Below are 18,154 nucleotides of genomic sequence, written 5' to 3'. Positions count from 1 at the left end.
ACACACGTTTGACTGGTTTAGAGACATGTCCCTGTCCTCCATGGTGTCCACAGGGACAGACAGGAGACTGGAGGACAGGGGACAGACAGCTGTCTGCAGCGTCACTGAGCTGCTGGAAGACAAATGATTCATATTACAGAAGAAGAAGAAGTAAAACACTGATATCATCACACCAGTGACGGCAGAGCGTGCGTGTGTGTGTGTGTGGGAGTGAGTGAGTGTGTGTGTGTGTGGGAGTGAGTGAGTGTGTGTGTGCGTGGGAGTGAGTGAGTGTGTGTGTGCGTGGGAGTGAGGAACGCAGGGGGAGTGTGTGTGTGTGTGTGTGTTCTCCACCTTGTCTGGGTGTGTCCCTGTAAAAGCAGCAGGTAGTCCTCCGCAGCACTCTCAGTCTCTGCTCCTGCTGGAAGACTCGAACCGTCCGGGATGGATCTGCTCCTCGCTCCGCTTCTTCTTCTGCTCTCTCTTCACGGTGAGAGGTGGACGCTGTGTGTGGCTGTTAAACATTAATCGTGTATTTTCCTGCAGTTGTTATTAGTTTGTTTGTTTGTTTTTCTTATGTTGTTTATCTTCACCTGTGCCCCCCCCTCCACCTCAGGGTTCTGCGCGGCCAACGGCATCCTGCCCGCGGGCCCCGTGGACGCAATCGTGGGGAATAATGTGACGATAAAGACGCTGGTCGTGAATCCGGTGTTCACCTTTATTATCTGGAACTACAACGGCGGTTCCGACCCGATCAATATAGCCACCAGAACCAAAGCAGGGGGGCTGAAGGTGAACGCGCTGTACACCGGCAGGGTTAACGTCGACCCGGTCAACGGCAGCCTGCAGCTGGCGGCCCTGAAGCCTGCGGACAGCGGAGATTACAGCATCAGCATCGTGTCCGATGATGGAACCACCGAAACGGCAGAGATTAAAGTCCGGGTTCTCGGTGAGTCGCTTCTTGTTTTGCTGACACTCCTGTGGAGGAGCCGCATGCTGCAGGGGCTCCGGTGATCCAGGACGTGTGCTTCATCCGGGGCTGTAACACCTGCCTGTAACAGCTGGAAGGAAACGGCCAAACTTTCTCATGTGGTCTGGTGTGAACGCGTTCTGCCTCTGTAGGCGGGCTGGGTCATTTCTGAGCGTTCACTCGGGGCTCCGGGTGGTTCCGGGTGGTTCTGGGTGGTTCTGGCTCAGTACATGAGCCGCATTATTCCCAGACCTGGAGAGAAGCAGGAAAGTTGATTTACGTCACACTTTTGGTTGATGCTGTGTCTTCTAAACTCCTGCGTGTTAACCTGCACATTGTTCCAGCGCAGTGCACGTCTCCTGCTGTGTGTGTGTGTGTGTGTGTGTGTGTGTGTCACAGCTTCACTGCTTCAGAGGCTTCTACACAAACAGGAAACTTCATTTCTCTTATGTTCCAACAAACACATTCAATAAGAAGGTGGTGCGGCCCCACCTGTGCGCAGAGCAGGTATCCCTGCGCTCTCCTAAAAAATAAGATGAGCAGGTTCTACGCGTTCCCTAGCAACCAAACCACGGAGCTACCGCTCAGGGACTATGTTTTCTGGCGGAGGGAAAGCTCACTGACCATCTAAAGAGCTGCAGCAGAGCTCTACATCCTCAGGGAGAAGTTTCACCAGCAGCCATGTGCTGCTCCAGGGCGTGGCTCTGTGTGTGTGTGTTTGTGTGTCTCTGTGTGTGTGGCTTCTAGCTCTATGCTTTCCCTCTTAAAACCTGCCTGACAATACAAACACTGATCCCAGGATTAGAGTGTGTGCCACACAGAGCTCTGCTTCCTGCTGCAGGCTCACTGAGCTCTCAGCCTCCCTTACCTCCTGCTTCAGGCCTGGTTGTGTGTCTCTGTGTGTCAGTGTGTGTCTCTGTGTGTCAGTGTGTGTCCAACAGGCAGCTGAGCCCGGAGCAGAAAGTTTCTGCTGTTTTAACTGCTGGATTCTGAACACTTCCTGTCAGCCGTCAGTTTGAAGGTTTATTTATCGAAGGCCTGGCCCACACATCGACACACAGAGTCAGTGCTGCATGTTGTTGTTTCCACAATGAGCAGGAAACCTGTGTGTGTGTGTGAAGCCAGTGTCAGAGCTCAGATCAGGCTCGGGCTGCCACTCCTTCAGGCAGCGTTGCCCAATCATCAAAAAAACAAAGCAGCCGCTCATTCAGAGCTGGAGCGCTCAGAACGAGTCGAGCCGGTCTAGCTGCTGTCACTTCATTCAGATGTTGTTCAGGGTTCAGATATGAACCGGCCTCCAGCATGTGTCCCGACCTGGGACGAGTCCAGTTATTAAAAAATGCACCAAACCATCACTTAGCATGAAGCTACAGCTGAGCTTTGAATGAGAAAGAGCTGTGCAGGACGGGGTTAAATGTCATTAACTGTTGCTGAGATGGACCTAAATGATCAGATCATGTTACTCAGACACCTCTGTGAGAGTCTAACTGTGATGCCCCCCTCCCACAGAGCCCTTGTCTAACATCGCCATCAAGTCCAACGTGCCCACGGCCATCGAACGCAACACCACCGTGGAGCTCACCTGCTCCGCTAAAGGCTCCTACCTCAAATTCACCTGGACCAACGGCACGGTGCCCATCAGCGCCGATGGCAAGCGGCTGATGCAGAAAGACGTGGGTTCAAGTTCTTCACTGTTTATTTTATGTATATGTGCAGTCCCAGTTCTGACCACTAGTGGTGCTGTGGAGCTGTTTTTATTTAAAGTGGGACTTTTGTGTTTTCCCGACAGACGGACTCGTCCAGCGTTCTGACCATCACGGACGTCTTCAGGTCAGATCTGGTCGGTCCCATCTACTGCACAGCTGTTCACCCGCTGGAGACGGCGAAGAGCGCCCCCTTCAACCTCACTGTCTACTGTAGGTACTGCACCCAGGCAGCCATGTTAGAGTTTTGTTCCTCGGTCTGCATACCTGGCATTCCTGAGTTGACGCTTTCTGTCGTTTCTCGGTGGAGGCAGTTTGACAGCCGCTCTCTTTTCCCCGTTCTGTTCTTTAACTCGTCTTTGTTTGACATGTCGGACGTGACTGAACGAGCTCCACACCTGTTGGACGACAAAGAAAGGTCACTCAGTGGCTGTCGCTCCTTCACACCTCCGTTTGTCAGGAATTCTTTGAGCGTTCAGTTTCCTGTAGGTGCAGTTAACAGAGTACATGAGTGTCTGAGCTCTGTGTGTGTGTGTGTGTGTGTGTGTGTGTGTGTGTCTGAGTTCTGTGTGTGTGTGTTTACGAGGCACTCCCTCTCTCGGCCTGCACTCTTAAGCTGAAGCCACAGTGTGTACACACTGCGCTTCCACTCCTTCCCCATGACTAAACTGAGAGGCAGTGAAAGCACACGACCACCATCTGACCCGGTTATTGATTAATCTGAGGGTAGATGTGGTCAGGGTGAGTCAGTACAGGAACCAACATGTGTTTATATGATGTGGTGAGAACGTCTCCACATTTGATCCACAGATGGACCAGAGGCCGTCACCATCACCGCCACAAAGCCCGACAAGTACATCAGAGCCAAGTCTGACTTCAACCTGACCTGCTCCGCCGGCTCTAACCCGCCCGCCGTGCTCGCCTGGTACCGCAACAATGACCTGATGAAGGCCTCGGGGCCCGTGCTCACTCTGAAGGTCATCGAGGAGCTGGGGTTCGGGAAGCAGATGGATAACTACACCTGCAGGGCCCAGAACACAGAGACTAAGAGCGCCGTCGCTTCTTCTGTGGTGTCCTTCGCTGTGATGGGTGAGTGACGGGTGGGCATGCAGGGGAACCCTGCAGCATGATGTCAGACTGGACTCCCCATTGTTTATGTTCAAGGCAGTGCCATAGCTGCAATTAGCATTTAGCGCTGATCAGCAATTCGCTACTTAAACAACAGCATACAATAGCTACTTAAAGCTAAACCAGCTAGCTTTAACTTAGCTACATTGTATCAATCTGGTGTCTTTGTTAGCTGCACGCTAGCATCAGGTAGAAGCAGTTAGCATTAGCAAGGTAGCGAGCTTGAACCTCTAGTCCAGAGGCTGTTTCCATAGCAGCGCTTCATTTCACTATCAAACGAGGCTCTGTGGAAGTCCCCGAGCAGACGAGACAAAGACGACTGAAAGCTCCACTGATCTCCGCCTCTGAGGCGCCAGGCGCTTCAGCTGGAAATTAGCCACATAGCTAGCTGCTCATGACACATTTCAGTCAAGCCCGGCAGGCAGTGTTTACCTGTGAGGTGTTGAAATGTTACGCAACACTTGCAGGATGTTTGTGTGTGTGTGAAACTGGCTGGGTCAGATGGTCTCACATTATGCCCTGAAGAGTTTCAGTGTGTTTTTTTTAGCCTGACAAAGAAAAGGACTGAAACATTTTATCTGGGTGACTCGCTGTGTGGCTGGCAGGTTGAGACACTTACTGGAAGTTTGACTCATGAAGTCACCGGCAGGAAGAAGTAGTTGATGTGAATAAATAGAGCATAAAGGTTGATTGTTGTCATGGCTACAATCATTTGATTATCACTTCAACCAATCACACAGGAGAATTATGCCGCATCATGATCTGGTAATCAGACGTTTTTGTGCTTCGTGCTCATATGAAGTGTGACACTGTGTTTACTGAGGCTCTTATCCAGGTGCATTATGGGTAGTGTAGTGTAGTCTCAGGGATCAAATGGTGTTTGTTGTTCTTGTCAGAGTGAGAACTCTCCTTCATCCTCCCTCACAGAGGCCATCTCTGGTGCTAAAATCACCAGCTCGACTGCAACCCTCATCGCCGGCAACAGCACGGCCAACCTGAGCTGCCAGGCAACGGCGGGCACCGTGGCGACCACCACCTGGCTGAAGGATGGGGCCCAGTTGGCTAACAGCACTCGCGTGGTGATCTCCACTGACAAGAGATCCGTACTGATCCGCCCGGTTCAGAAGGAGGACAACGGAAAGTACACGTGCGAACTGACCAACCCCGTCAACACGGACACGGCTGCCTTCGACTTGGTGGTGAACTGTGAGTGTCTGCGTTGCCAGGAGACCTGAGCGCTGCAGGGTTTATGGTTCTATGTTACCATGTGTGTTTGGTCGAGATTTATTTTTATAGCTTTATTACATCCAGGTCATCATAAACATTCCTCTGAATTCACCAGAGCGCCTCAGAATCCTTCGAGGATTTTACTGAACTCACAGTTCCAACCTCTTCTGTCTGTTCTGTGTTCAGACGGTCCTGAACAGCCGACGATAGAGGGTAACAACAAGGTGGAGGAGAAGGACTTGGTGACCCTCACCTGCAAGGCCGCCTCCATCCCTCCTCCCACCTTCACCTGGAAGTTCAACGACACTCTGACCGACACCACGACGCACGAGTACACCATCAGCAACGCGGAGTACAAAGACACTGGACTGTACACATGTGAGGCGCACAACGCTGTCACCGGCATGACCAGCTCGAACAGCCACCTCCTGACTGTCAAAGGTGAGGATGTTTACACACACCACCTGTCAGAGACAAAGCTGTCTGCTGTTAGCGCCTGGCTGCACGCTTCCACGTCAGATCTATGCAGTGTAGCCCCGTTCACACTGGAGAGAGTCCATCCAGCTAGAGTAGGATTGAATCCAGATTAGGCCTTTAAGCTGGATACATTCAGACCTATTTTCAAATCTGGCTCTCTCACACACACACACACGTGTCCGTCTAATGTTAGCCGGTGAAAGAATAGCTAGCTAAGACATCCACTCAGATGGTGTCAGGGAGCAAACAAGCTAATCCTAGCTAGCTCAGCTATGTTACAACAATCAACTGCTGCTTCATCAAAAAAAATGGCAAACTGTTAGCCTAATGCTAATGCTAGCACTTAGTTCAGTGATGCTCATGCAGCCAACAAAAATCTCACACTGAAATACCCCCCCCCCCCCCCACACACACACACACACACATGATCTGATGCATCACATAGATTCCGATGAACCCACAGAGAGGAACTGAGCATGTGAGTCAGCCTGGCGGTGTGCAGAGGACGCTGATTGGTAGAAGATGCATCATCTTTATCAGCACTCAGAGACTCACACGCTCATTTCCTCTGTGTGGTTTCAGCAGTGCCCCCCCCCCATGCCTTTTATATAATGATTATTTTATATCTGCAGATGATCAATGACGATGACATGTTTTTTGCAGCGGAGGGGGAGCTGGACGAACTTTCTGGCCTCTCAGAAGGAGCCATCGCTGGGATCGTCGTCGGCGTCATTGCCGCGCTCGCGGTCGCCATCGGCCTGTTCTTCTACTGCCGACAGAAAGTCCCGTAAGTACCCCTGACTCTGCCTGTGCTGCGGGCTGCAGATAGCGGCCTCTGTGAGATGTGGGTTGGGATATTGAGATGTTTCCTGAGCTGTGTGTGCTGCTGGTGGCTGAACTGCTCCAACATGTCAGCAACATTTCCTTTTAACCAGGACAAATGGGGCCAAGGTGTCCACAGGCTCCACGCTGTTGGAGAACAGGTCAGTTTGTAGAGTGTGCGTGTGTGTGTGTGTGTCGGGTCGAGTGTTTGCACAGAAACAGGAAGAGCCGTCTGCCGATGGCAGCAAGTCTCCACCTGCTCAGGATGGAGGCGTGTGTGACTGTGTCCAGTCTGTACGTTAAGAACGTTCAGAAATTCCCCTCATTCCTCTCACACCTTCACACTGATGCACACACACACACACACACACGGAGGAGCTGCCACTCCCTTCAGTCATGTTATGTGCTGCTAACCTGCACTAGGAGCGTTTCGTTAATGATCCTGGTGGCAGATCGTTACAGGAAAGGCCGGAGATTCTTCAGGATCTTGTGCAATAAGTATAAATCAATCATTGTGTGTGATGTCAGGAAGTTATTAAACACACTCACAGAGACATGAAGCAGCAGAGCGAGGCGATGAGCCGCTTCCGTTCACACCTGAAGTGCTGCGACCGTTTCAACACAGCGTGGACAGGAAGCAGAGACAAAGAGCGGGCCGAGGAGTCGGCGGCAGGCGGAAACATTCCTCTCCTCAGCTCAGCAGCGGCCATTTGGATCATGTGACGCCACATGAGGCCCTTCAGGCGCAGAGCGCCTTTAAGGGCCCCGGGGCCACAGACCGCTTGACTCGTCCTTCTCCGCTGTCGGCCGGTGTCAGCGGCGGTGACAGATGCGCTTTGTTCTGCAGCCAGCCTCCATGTTTTGGGGGCAAACGGAGTGCTGAGAGGGTCATGGAGGGTTTCTGTGTGGACTTCCTCCAGCAGCTGCAGCTCCACCGAGCTCGTTCCTGTGTAGAGAGGCAGACACATTAAAGGGAGGCTGCCAAAAAATGACCAACACTCATCTAACAACAAGGGACGGCATCGCCGTGATGGATTAGAGATTTAGAGTTTCACTTTTGGCCCGTCCGAAACTGGAGTGTGTGTGGTGGCTCCATTTTCCCCACATTGCATTGTTATTTAGAATCCTCGTTACTGATTGGTTGGCAGCTGTTCCAAAGTTATAAACTGGAAAGGTGTGTATAATCTGCACGGATAATCTCACATGCTGCGATTACACTTCCAGTGAAGTGTTCCTGCAATGTAAACAGTCACAGCAGAGCTGGAGTCTCACAGACCTGAGCGGTGTTTACGCACTTTGTGAGTCTGTGTGAGCGTGTGTGTGTGTGTGTGTGTGTGTCACCTGTCGGAGAAGACGACCTGAGCGCCTTCAGCTGCAGCTTTTCATTCAGACACACGGACAGATGATCTCACCGCACAACACCGTCACCTGACTGAAGGTCTGAGGATAAACCGGTTCTGCTCGGCTTACACACAGATACACACACACACACAGATACACACACACACACAGATACACACACACACACCTTTAGCATATTCATATATGCGTGACCCCCACCTGTGTGCTGCAGCATGGGAGAGAGCCACAGGCGAGAAAACCAAACAACAGATCTCAGCTCTGATAAGTGTCAGAGCCCAGGCTCACACACACACACACACACAGGCTGAGCTGCAGGTGCAGACACACAACTTCATAATCAACACAGTAAAACCAGCTGCAGCAAACACACAGCGAGCCATGTCTGAGAACATGTACACACTGATGCAGGATGCATGGAGGATCCACCTGATACCATCTGTGAGGTGTGTGTGGTCTCACTGTAATATCCTGCTCCACACACACACACACACACACACACACACGCACACAGACACACACACACAGACACACACACACACACAGTCAGAGAGTGTGTGTGTGCAGGAAGCTGCAGGTCAGACAGAGACTCTCTGAGTGTTGGTCATGTGACTGCTGCTCACAGTGACTCCATCATGGCTTCCTGCTGGTTGCTGAGGAGGACAGAGTGTTCGTTTGTAAATCACAGTGAAGAGAGGACACACACACACACACACACACACACACACAGCAGAGTGATGGAATGCTGTCAGACCATTTTCAAAATGCTGAAACCCTCACAGGACGGAGGCACCCATGAAGGTGTGTGTGTGTGTGTGTGTGTGTGTGTGTCCTCTCTTCACTGTGATTTACAAACAAACACTCTCTTTTGTTTGGGGGGGTGTAGGTGTGGTTTTATGAAGTTCAGAGGAACTCTCTGTCCTGTTTGTTGAATAGATTGGATGCAGCAACACTGCTTCACCCTCGCTGCTCTCCTCACCCTCGCTGCTCTCTCCTCACCCTCGGTGCTCTCTCCTCACCCTCGGTGCTCTCTCCTCACCCTCGGTGCTCTCTCCTCACCCTCAGTGCTCTCTCCTCACCCTCGCTTCTCTCCTCACCCTCGGTGCTCTCTCCTCACCCTCAGTGCTCTCTCCTCACCCTCGCTTCTCTCCTCACCCTCGCTGCTCTCTCCTCACCCTCGCTGCTCTCTCCTCACCCTCGGTGCTCTCTCCTCACCCTCGGTGCTCTCTCCTCACCCTCGGTGCTTTCCTCACCCTCTCATTTTCTGTTTGTGGTTATTGTGGAACATGGCGGACTGCTGGTGGAGATGAGCTCCTCTTTTTATCAAACCAGTCAGAAAAACAAGCAGCAGCTGGGAAAGCCCGTTCACGTCACAGCGCTTGCTCATAATTACACGTTGGAGCTGCTCATCTCCCAGCAGCCTCATGAGCAGCAGGAACCACGCCGCTTTAATCCACAGAAGAACCGACGCCGCAGCTTCAAGAATAAAAACATGTTTTAAGTCCTGCAGCCCCCGGACGACCTTTGACCTGCATTCACCTGCTCAGTGTGAATGACAGCTGTGACAGAGACGAGCCCTGCCGTGGTGTGTGTGTGTGTGTGTGTGAGCAGGGTGAGGCCCTTTGCCTTACACAGAATGGCAGGAATGTCCCCGTCATGTCTGCACTCGCCTCCCTCCGCTCTGGTGTGTGTTGCCGCTCGGCTCTCTGCCGCCTCCGCTTCATCTCCTCTCTCACTTCGATCTGATTGGCTTCTTCGTCATCGCTTCCTTTTCCTCCTCAAACCTCACTTCATTTCACTTCTCTGCACAGACCTGTCACACAAGGCCAGAAGAGGAAGTGATTCAGAAGCTGTGCGACCTGGAATCAAAGGATTAGAACACACCGTGTGCTCCAGAGAGCCTGTGTGATGCTAACGCTCACTGCTAATGCTTCTTATTTGTAGCTTTATGTGTATGTTAGCCAGCTTGCTAAGATTAGCTTGCTTTATGTAATCAAATGGCTGTATTAGCTAACAACAACAGATACATGTGCTGAACAGTCTCCTGACCTCACACCTGAACTCCTCCTCGTCCTGTTCATTCTTCCTGGTATGCTTGTTTAGTCTGCTTCTTCCTTATCGGAGCTGAATGTATCAGAGTTTCTGTGATAAGGCTGAATGATCCGGCTGAAAGCGTGGCCTCTGTGGTCACATGACTCTGCTGCTCCTTCAGTCTGCTACACTGTCTGAGATTAGACTTTATCTGCACCTGAACGTTTCACCTTCCTGCTCTGCCCCACACACAGAAAGCCTGTTAACCTGTGTGTGTGTGTGTGTGGAATGACATCATGCTGAAACGCTCACACTAACAGTTTAATCATGTGTTTGAAGGCTGTCATTCCTCCACGGACATCATGTAGCGCCGCGGCTAATCACTGTTGTTCTGCTGTGTTTTTCAGGGTCGACTCACCGTACTAACAGACGTCCCTGCACCCTGCTGGTAAGTCAGACAGCACACACACACACACACAGACACACACAGACACACACACACACACACACACAGGGGGAGGACAACAGCGCTGCTCTGGCAGCAGCCTGAGTGACGTTTACAGAATGATCCGCATCCTTTCTTTCCTTTTCTATCTGTAATTTGGAAACACTGGTAGCCTCGATGGTGGTGTTGCTATGGAAGCAGTACACACACACACACACACACACCTCCATACTGATGCGGAGTGTGTGTTATATGTGTGTGTTCTTGATCAAGTCTGCCAGTTGGTGTTGAAACAGTAGCTACCAAGGCTGTCTCCACCTGGCCGAGCAAACACAGCCTCAAAAGAGTGTGTGTGTGTGTGTGTGTGTGTGTGTGTGTGTGTGTGTCTGTGTGTGTGTGAGATAATGCTGTTGATCTAAAGCAGGGTCTGACCAGCAGCTTTCAGCTCACAGCTGTTTACTGACAAACGTGTGTGTGTGTGTGTGTGTGTGTGTGTGTGTTTGATCTGCCGACACAAAACCACCAAACCACAGACGCTGCTGAGAGTCTTCTACTTCCTGTTTGTGGACACCTGACCACATGCGGCGCGGCTAGCTGACTGCTAGCTGGATACAAGCAGCCATCTTGGAATAAAGCACGTTCATGTGCAGCATCATGTCTTGACCGCTGCACGCTAACAGAGCAGAACAAGACTGAAGCTCTCACTGAGTGTTTGTAACGTCTCCTCCTCTGCTTTTTCTCCAGGACCAAACATGCCACCATTTTGTTTCCCATCATCCACTTGTGCAGCCAGGAGGAGGGTCCAGCTGGTTTCCTGTGAAGTTCTATCTGAACCAGCTCTCCCATCATCCCCCTCTCCCTCTCTCTCTCTCTGACTGACGAGGACGCTGCACTCTGTTGGATTGTGAGCTTTTATTTTGGAACATTTTCTCACCTTCATCACCATCCCTGGATCATCTCCTCCTCCTCCTCCTCCTCCTCCTCCTCCTCCTGTTAACACACGCCGTCCTTCAGCTTTTGTCTCGCTTACTTTGGGAAACTTAAAACACGGAGGAACCCGGCGACGGAGACTGAAGCTGATGGACTGATGGTTACGATGAGTGACTCTCTTTATCCTGCTGGAAACCTGAGGAGGACACACACACACACACACACAGACACACACACACGGGCCACACATGAAGTCATTCAGGTTCCTGGGTTAAAATAAAGCATGTTGCGGTTTGTGTCCCCTGTCTGTCAGACATTCAGAGGACTTCCAGACACCCCTCGGTCAGTGCGGTGCTGAGCGGCGGTCCGGAGGCTCCGGCTGAGCTCACTCCAGGTTTTTAGATAATTTATTTCGACCATTTATTGCTCCAGAAGCACCGACATCAGTTAATTCATCCTCATTTAAGACTTTGAGTTTGTTCAGAACGGCCCTTTAAAGCACAGCATAATCCCAAATAATCCCTCCAAATCCAAATCATAATCATTCCTATTCTAGAGCTCTGACCACTAACAGTAAGTTAACTGTATTAATGTTTCCATTCTTTTTGTAATTTAACTTTAAGCTCCCACACTGTGCAGACTAACGGGTGTAGATTAAATATTACTGATGAATGTGTTATTGTGACTGTGTTATGGATCATACGCCACAGCTACAAACCAAAGGCTAATCCCACCAGGGATCGATAAAGTCCATCAGCTCCACCCAGCTCAAACTGATGTAGCTTTATTAGCACGGTTTGGATTAGCCCACATCAATTCATGTTAGAACAGACAGCTGTAGGTAGCGTTAGCATGGCGTGTGGCGTTCACTGACCTGCTGCCAGCGTACGAGCTGAGGCGATGTCAGTCATTCAGATACCTTCAACACAGAGAGAGCTGTCGTTACAGATTAACACATAACGTCCTCCATTAAGCCTACAGGAGGGATTACAGCACATCACAGGCTGGTCTGAGTCTGCTGGAGCTACAAGCCGCTTCTAGGTGCAGGGCGAGGGTCGCCATCTTTAATATTTTTAAACAGTGCTGTACTTTGAACCCCACAGAGACAGGTCCGTGGTGCCGCCTGTCGACCAGCTGCAGGTCCAGGATCAGACAAGATGTCTGCCGGCTGCCTCTGTGATCCTCTGCACTCTTTGTTTAAGAGAAATGTGTAACCGCCGGAGGGAAAGGCTGAATGTGGCGAAGGCAAGCCGGAGCACGCAGGGGCGAGTCAGCGAGGCGGAGAAAGAGCGGGAGGCTGTGTGTGGCGCTCGTTTTGTGGAGGGAAAGTTCAAGGGCGGGGCTACTGCAGCTTATTAGACATGTGGCCGTCAATCAATCAGACCGGCTTTGTATTGTTTGAAGTCTCGACCTCAGATGGTTCGTGGTGGAGCAGGTGGAGCTGGTGGAGCTGGCGGCACCGGCGGGTGATCTGAATGTTTCGCTTGCGTGGCCGCGTGTGATCCGACGCTCCGACATGCACTGACCTCCAGTGAGACGAGTATTTATTTAGTTTAGTGAGTGGAGCTGAGGATCACAGCAGACCACACGTTCAGAGCTCCTCCTGCTGGATTTAACCCTTGTGTCTCCACAGTCCAGAATGTATGAGTAACATCATGTTGTCATCACAGGACACACACACACACACACACACACCCCGAGCAGCTGTAAAGACCGATGGGCCTGACTGTAAATAACAGACCTGATGTTTTCTTGTGTGGGGGGTTATTTCTTTATATGATGTTTGTTTTTGTTGTTGTTTACTCTGTAAAATATTCAGAACATAAATGTTCCCCAGGTGAAAAATCATTTAACAGCTTTGTAAAAACATAAAAAGATGGAAATATTTTCCTAAGTTTGCCCTTTGTTGTTTTTTTGTTTGTTTTGGGACAGCCAATCACTGTCAGTGGGTGTTTGAACCGTCCAATCACAGAGAGAGGACGTGTGTGTGTGTGTGTGTGTGTGTGTGTGTGTGTGTGTGTGTGTGTGTGTGTGTGTGTGTGGCCTGAAGGAAGGAGGGGGGGGGGGTCCTCCTGCTGGCTCATTGATAAACCTTCATATCGATAACGCTGTGTTTACTGATGCCTCAAACACAGCTGAGCTGGTCGGGACTCTGTAATCCTGAAGGTCGAGCTAACCTCCCGATAATCTTATCACAATGTTTCCAAAACAAAATTCCAATCTGGAGCCCGGAGACGTGAAGCGTGTACGATAAAGGAGCGTCTGTAGCTCGGCAGCAGGGAGGAAACGGCATTACTGTGAAATTAGAGTTTAGTTTCTGGTGTCAACGCAAACTGCACAAAAAACATGGCGGCAAGTGCGGGTTTGAAGATATATATATATATATATATATATATATATATCTTCAAACCCGCTCAAACTGATGTAGCTTTATTAGCACGGTTTGGATTAGCACACGTTGATTCATGGTTAGAACAGACAGCTGTAGGTAGCGTTAGCATGGCGTGTGGCGTTCACTGACCTGCTGCCAGCGTACGAGCTGAGGCGATGTCAGTCATTCAGATACCTTCAACACAAAGAGAGAGCGTCGTTACAACCCACAACAGATGTCTGTCTATATCTGCTTAGCTATGAATTACAGCTAGCTGGCTAACGGCTAGACTCACTCATTAGCTGTAGCACATTAGCTTTAGCATTACATCGTTTTTATCTGTTATCATTTTATATGACCCAGCTAACGATCACTTGAAGTATTTTGTGTGTCAAACAAAGCTGCTGACCTCCTTTAGCTAGCTAGCTGTTACTTAGCCCGCGTAGTCCCTTAATAACATTAGGCAGATGGAGCAAATGCATGCTAACTGCAACAGTACATACAAAGCAAACAAGCTAAGCGACGCTAGAAAGCTGTAACTTAACCCCACAGTATTTTCTGCATTGTTGACTTTCTGCACATTACTGACTACCAAGCTAGCTAAGTTAGCATCAGTAGCAGTAGCATGCAGCTCAATGCCTGTGATGAATTAGGGTTAGCATCAGCTTCTTTGGATTTTCATGTGGAAACAAAAAGTCTGAATTATTGTGAGTCTGTTGACACATTAAAGACACAGAAACCAACAGGTGTGTGTTTACTCATGTGTCCTAACACCAGAAGCTCAGAGGCGGAGCAGTGAAGGAAAGATGGAGCTTCTCCATCTAACCCTCCCCCTCCTGCACAGCTCACTGCAACACATTCCTGCTGCAGACGTGTCGGGTCACGTCTCACACACACAGACACACACACAGACACACACTGCTCACACACACACAGACACACTGCTCTCACACACAGACACACACTGCTCACACACAGACACACACTGCTCACACACAGACACACACACAGACACACACTGCTCACACACACAGACACACACAGACACACACTGCTCACACACTTGATTCTCAGACTTTGGGATCATATCATAAAGTTTCAGTTCTCTCTCTCTGTGCTTCAACAACAGGTCGACCACACCTCAGTGCGCCTCCTCCTCCTCCGCCTCCTCCTCCTCCTCCTGATTGGCTGAACACACCTCAGAGCAGGTTCTGAAACAGTTTCAAAGGAAAAACAAATGTTTTGTTTCCTCCTTTATTTTTAAAACCTAGGATTTTAGCGCCCCCTGGCTGTAACCAGATCTCATCCAGGCATGACGTAAACACAGGAACACTCCTGTAAACTGATGATTGTGATCCTCCTGCAGGAGTGTAGTGTGTGTCTCTGTGTCTCTGTGTGTGTCTCTGAGTGTGTGTGTCTCTGTGAGTGTGTGTGTCTCTGTGTGTGTCTCTGTGAGTGTGTGTCTCTGTGTGTGTCTCTGTGAGTGTGTGTCTCTGTGTGTGTCTCTGTGTGTGTGTGTCTCTGTGAGTGTGTGTGTCTCTGTGAGTGTGTGTCTCTGTGTGTGTGTAGCGTGTCCCAGCAGGTCGGCAGCTCGTGGATCACAGGCTGCACTAACAGACTGAGGTGACTCCATGTTTGTGCAGCCGTCAGCAGCTTTAATGGACGGAGTGACATCGATCCGTCAGAGCGGCAGGAAGGAGGCGGAGCTTTAAGTTCTCCTAATGGTTAATGGCTGCATCCTGAGGAGGGGACGTCTGTGTGGAGTCAACAAAACACACTGTACAACAACACGACACACTGTACAACAACACACTGCACAACAACACAACACACTGTACAACAACACAACAAAACACACTGTACAACAACACAACAACAACAAAACACACTGCACAACAACACAACAACAACGCAACACACTGTACAACAACACAACACACTGTACAACACACTGTACAACAACACAACAACAAAACACACTGTACAACACAACACACTGTACAACAACACAACAACAACAAAACACACTGCACAACAACACACTGTACAACAACACACTGCACAACAACACACTGTACAACAACACACTGCACAACAACACAACACAACACACTGTACAACAACACAACAACAACAAAACAACAACACAACACACTGTACAACAGAACACACTGTACAACACACTGCACAACAACACAACACACTGTACAACAACACAACACACTGTACAACAACACACTGTACAACAACACAACACACTGTACAACAACACAACAAAACACACTGTACAACAACACAACAACAACAAAACACACTGTACAACAACACAACACACTGTACAACAACAACAACGCAACACACTGTACAACAACACAACACACTGTACAACACACTGTACAACAACACAACAACAAAACACACTGTACAACACAACACACTGTACAACAACACAACAACAACAAAACACACTGCACAACAACACACTGTACAACAACACACTGCACAACAACACACTGTACAACAACACACTGCACAACAACACAACACAACACACTGTACAACAACACAACAACAACAAAACAACAACACAACACACTGTACAACAGAACACACTGTACAACACACTGCACAACAACACAACACACTGTACAACAACACAACACACTGTACAACAACACACTGTACAACAACACAACACACTGTACAACAACACAACAAAACACACTGTACAACAACACAACAACAACAAAACACACTGCACAACAACACAACAACAACGCAACACACTGTACAACAACACAACACACTGTACAACACACTGTACAACAACACAACAACAAAACACACTGTACAACACAACACACTGTACAACAACAACAAAACACACTGCACAACAACACAACACACTGTACAACAGAACACACTGTGTACAGTGTGTTGTACAACGCTCAACAAACTAAAAGCTGGAATTAACCCATTGATGTTCGTCTTCACTGTAAAATCCTCTGGGTTAAAATCTGTTCCAGTTCTTCCACTGCTCTTGTTTTGTAGCGTTTTCATGATGACGCTCACTTCTCTCACTTATCGTCCATGTCTCTCCACTAAAACCACCCGGATAAAGTCTGCGTCCCACAAACCCATCAATAACCCCTCCTACGCCGCCTCTGATGAACCGGACCGGCCTTAAACCAAACCCACCGAGCCGCTGACTCTGCCCGAGGCCCGGCTCTGGATTAACTGACATAACCCCACATGTTTACAGACACAACCTGCTGACAGCGGGATAAAAACACAGGAAGTGATGCAGCGTCCAGGTCCAGGGATCAGGCTGTGAGCATGTGGACCAATCCGCTAACAGCTGTCATGCTAACGGCTACTAGCTAGCCCTCAGAGACGCTCAGCGGCTCGCTGTTCCCTCTTCGTTCTGATTGGTTGACGACAAACCTCTCTGCCGTTTTCTAACATGGTGACAGAGCAGCACACACCCACAGGGGGCGCTGCACTACATGCACACAGTCATCTCAGGCTTGACTTCCTGGATGGATTCATATTTAATGTGCAGAGTGATTATTGATCCTCTCAGCTGACTTTCAGGAAGGAGCGGGACAAACAGGAGGATTGATCGGCTGCTTTAAGAGGGCTGTAAGTGTTTGATGGAAACAGGCTGTGTGTGTCTGTGTGTGTGTGTTACATCCGTGGACTCTGGTAGATTAAGTGTAACCATCAGCAGGTTCCAACACAGCAGGTATGAAGAGAAATAAAACATTTCAGGAATGCATTTCATCACGTGGGCCTGCACAGAGACGGACGATTTGTCCCGACACGACACCCTGCAGGTCCACATGGGAGACACTCAGCGGGTAATCACAGCCTGACGTCCTGGAGGACGTGTCCTGGAGGAGACGACAGGACCAGGACCGCACTCTAGAGCCCTGACTGCAGTGAGGTCATAGCTCCTCAGAAGTCCTCCTGATTCTTTTAAAAGATGGACGCTGTGACTCAGACGCCACAAACGCTTTAACAGTAAAATGATTCAGACACGAAGAGAAGAAGAAGAGGAGGAGGAGGCGGAGCAAACACCACACCTCCATTAACCAGTGATGATTTACAGACCTGAGCCTCTCCTGCCTCGTGCCTGTCACACACAGCACTGACACACTCTGTTGTATCCTGAGGAGACTTTAGATGTTTTTAGGACTTTCAGGGACATTTTAGGTGAAAAGAGAATTTTACAAACAAGACTCAAAACAAAATTAAACGTTTGACCCGTCCGTCAAACGCCCATTTGACAAATTAAAGCCATGGAGCTGAAGCACGAACAAAACCACCAAACTAAGTAAAGGTCACTCAGACAAGGCGGACGGCCTCCAGTGGCCCCCTGTGGAACTGCAGCTTTCTCTCCACCTCACAGGCTGCGGCCTGACGACTGTGTGAATCCTCACAACCGTCCAATCAGCTGTGACCCCCCCCCCCCCCCCCCCCCCCCCCCCCCTGAGAACAAGATGACAGAGTTTCTATCAGGGTCAAAATAATGAGATAATGCATGAGTCTGGTGTCAGATGGATTACAGCCGGATTACAGCTGGATTACAACCGACGTCTCATCATAAACTGAAGATATGAGTCTGAACATCATGAACTGATGATCCTGAATGACACACATCCGGGAGCCATGTTTGTTTTTGGCCATTTACTGTGTGTGTGGGGTGTGTG

The 18,154-nt window shown here is 49.7% G+C and overlaps 2 protein-coding genes across 3 annotated transcripts in view; one reads left to right on the top strand and one right to left on the bottom strand.

Annotated features, from left to right (window-relative positions):
- Positions 1 to 333: 333 nt before the first annotated feature.
- On the top strand, positions 334 to 12,965 carry LOC114431638 (carcinoembryonic antigen-related cell adhesion molecule 1). 2 transcript variants are annotated; one of them, XM_028399209.1, is made up of 11 exons: positions 334 to 469; positions 596 to 928; positions 2,459 to 2,622; positions 2,739 to 2,865; positions 3,463 to 3,741; positions 4,708 to 4,986; positions 5,194 to 5,448; positions 6,148 to 6,271; positions 6,420 to 6,467; positions 10,104 to 10,144; positions 10,886 to 12,965. In XM_028399209.1, the coding sequence occupies exons 1-10, from the start codon at positions 424 to 426 to the stop codon at positions 10,120 to 10,122; spliced, it is 1,674 nt and encodes a 557-aa protein (XP_028255010.1). In that variant the 5' UTR covers positions 334 to 423; the 3' UTR covers positions 10,123 to 10,144; positions 10,886 to 12,965. The 2 variants fall into 2 exon arrangements, with proteins under 2 accessions (XP_028255010.1, XP_028255011.1); XM_028399210.1 differs by lacking the exon at positions 6,420 to 6,467.
- The window catches only part of LOC114431637 (glutamate receptor ionotropic, kainate 5-like), a 46,626-nt gene continuing 36,290 nt past the window's right edge, over positions 7,819 to 18,154 (bottom strand). The window contains exon 20 of the mRNA XM_028399208.1: positions 7,819 to 7,948. The gene's annotated coding sequence lies outside the window, so the exon portion shown is untranslated. The remainder of the gene's footprint in view (positions 7,949 to 18,154) is intronic.

Source organism: Parambassis ranga, chromosome 2 (assembly GCF_900634625.1).
Source record: "Parambassis ranga chromosome 2, fParRan2.1, whole genome shotgun sequence".
Classification (NCBI taxonomy): Eukaryota; Metazoa; Chordata; class Actinopteri; family Ambassidae; genus Parambassis; species Parambassis ranga.
This window is presented reverse-complemented; position numbering and strand designations above follow the sequence as displayed.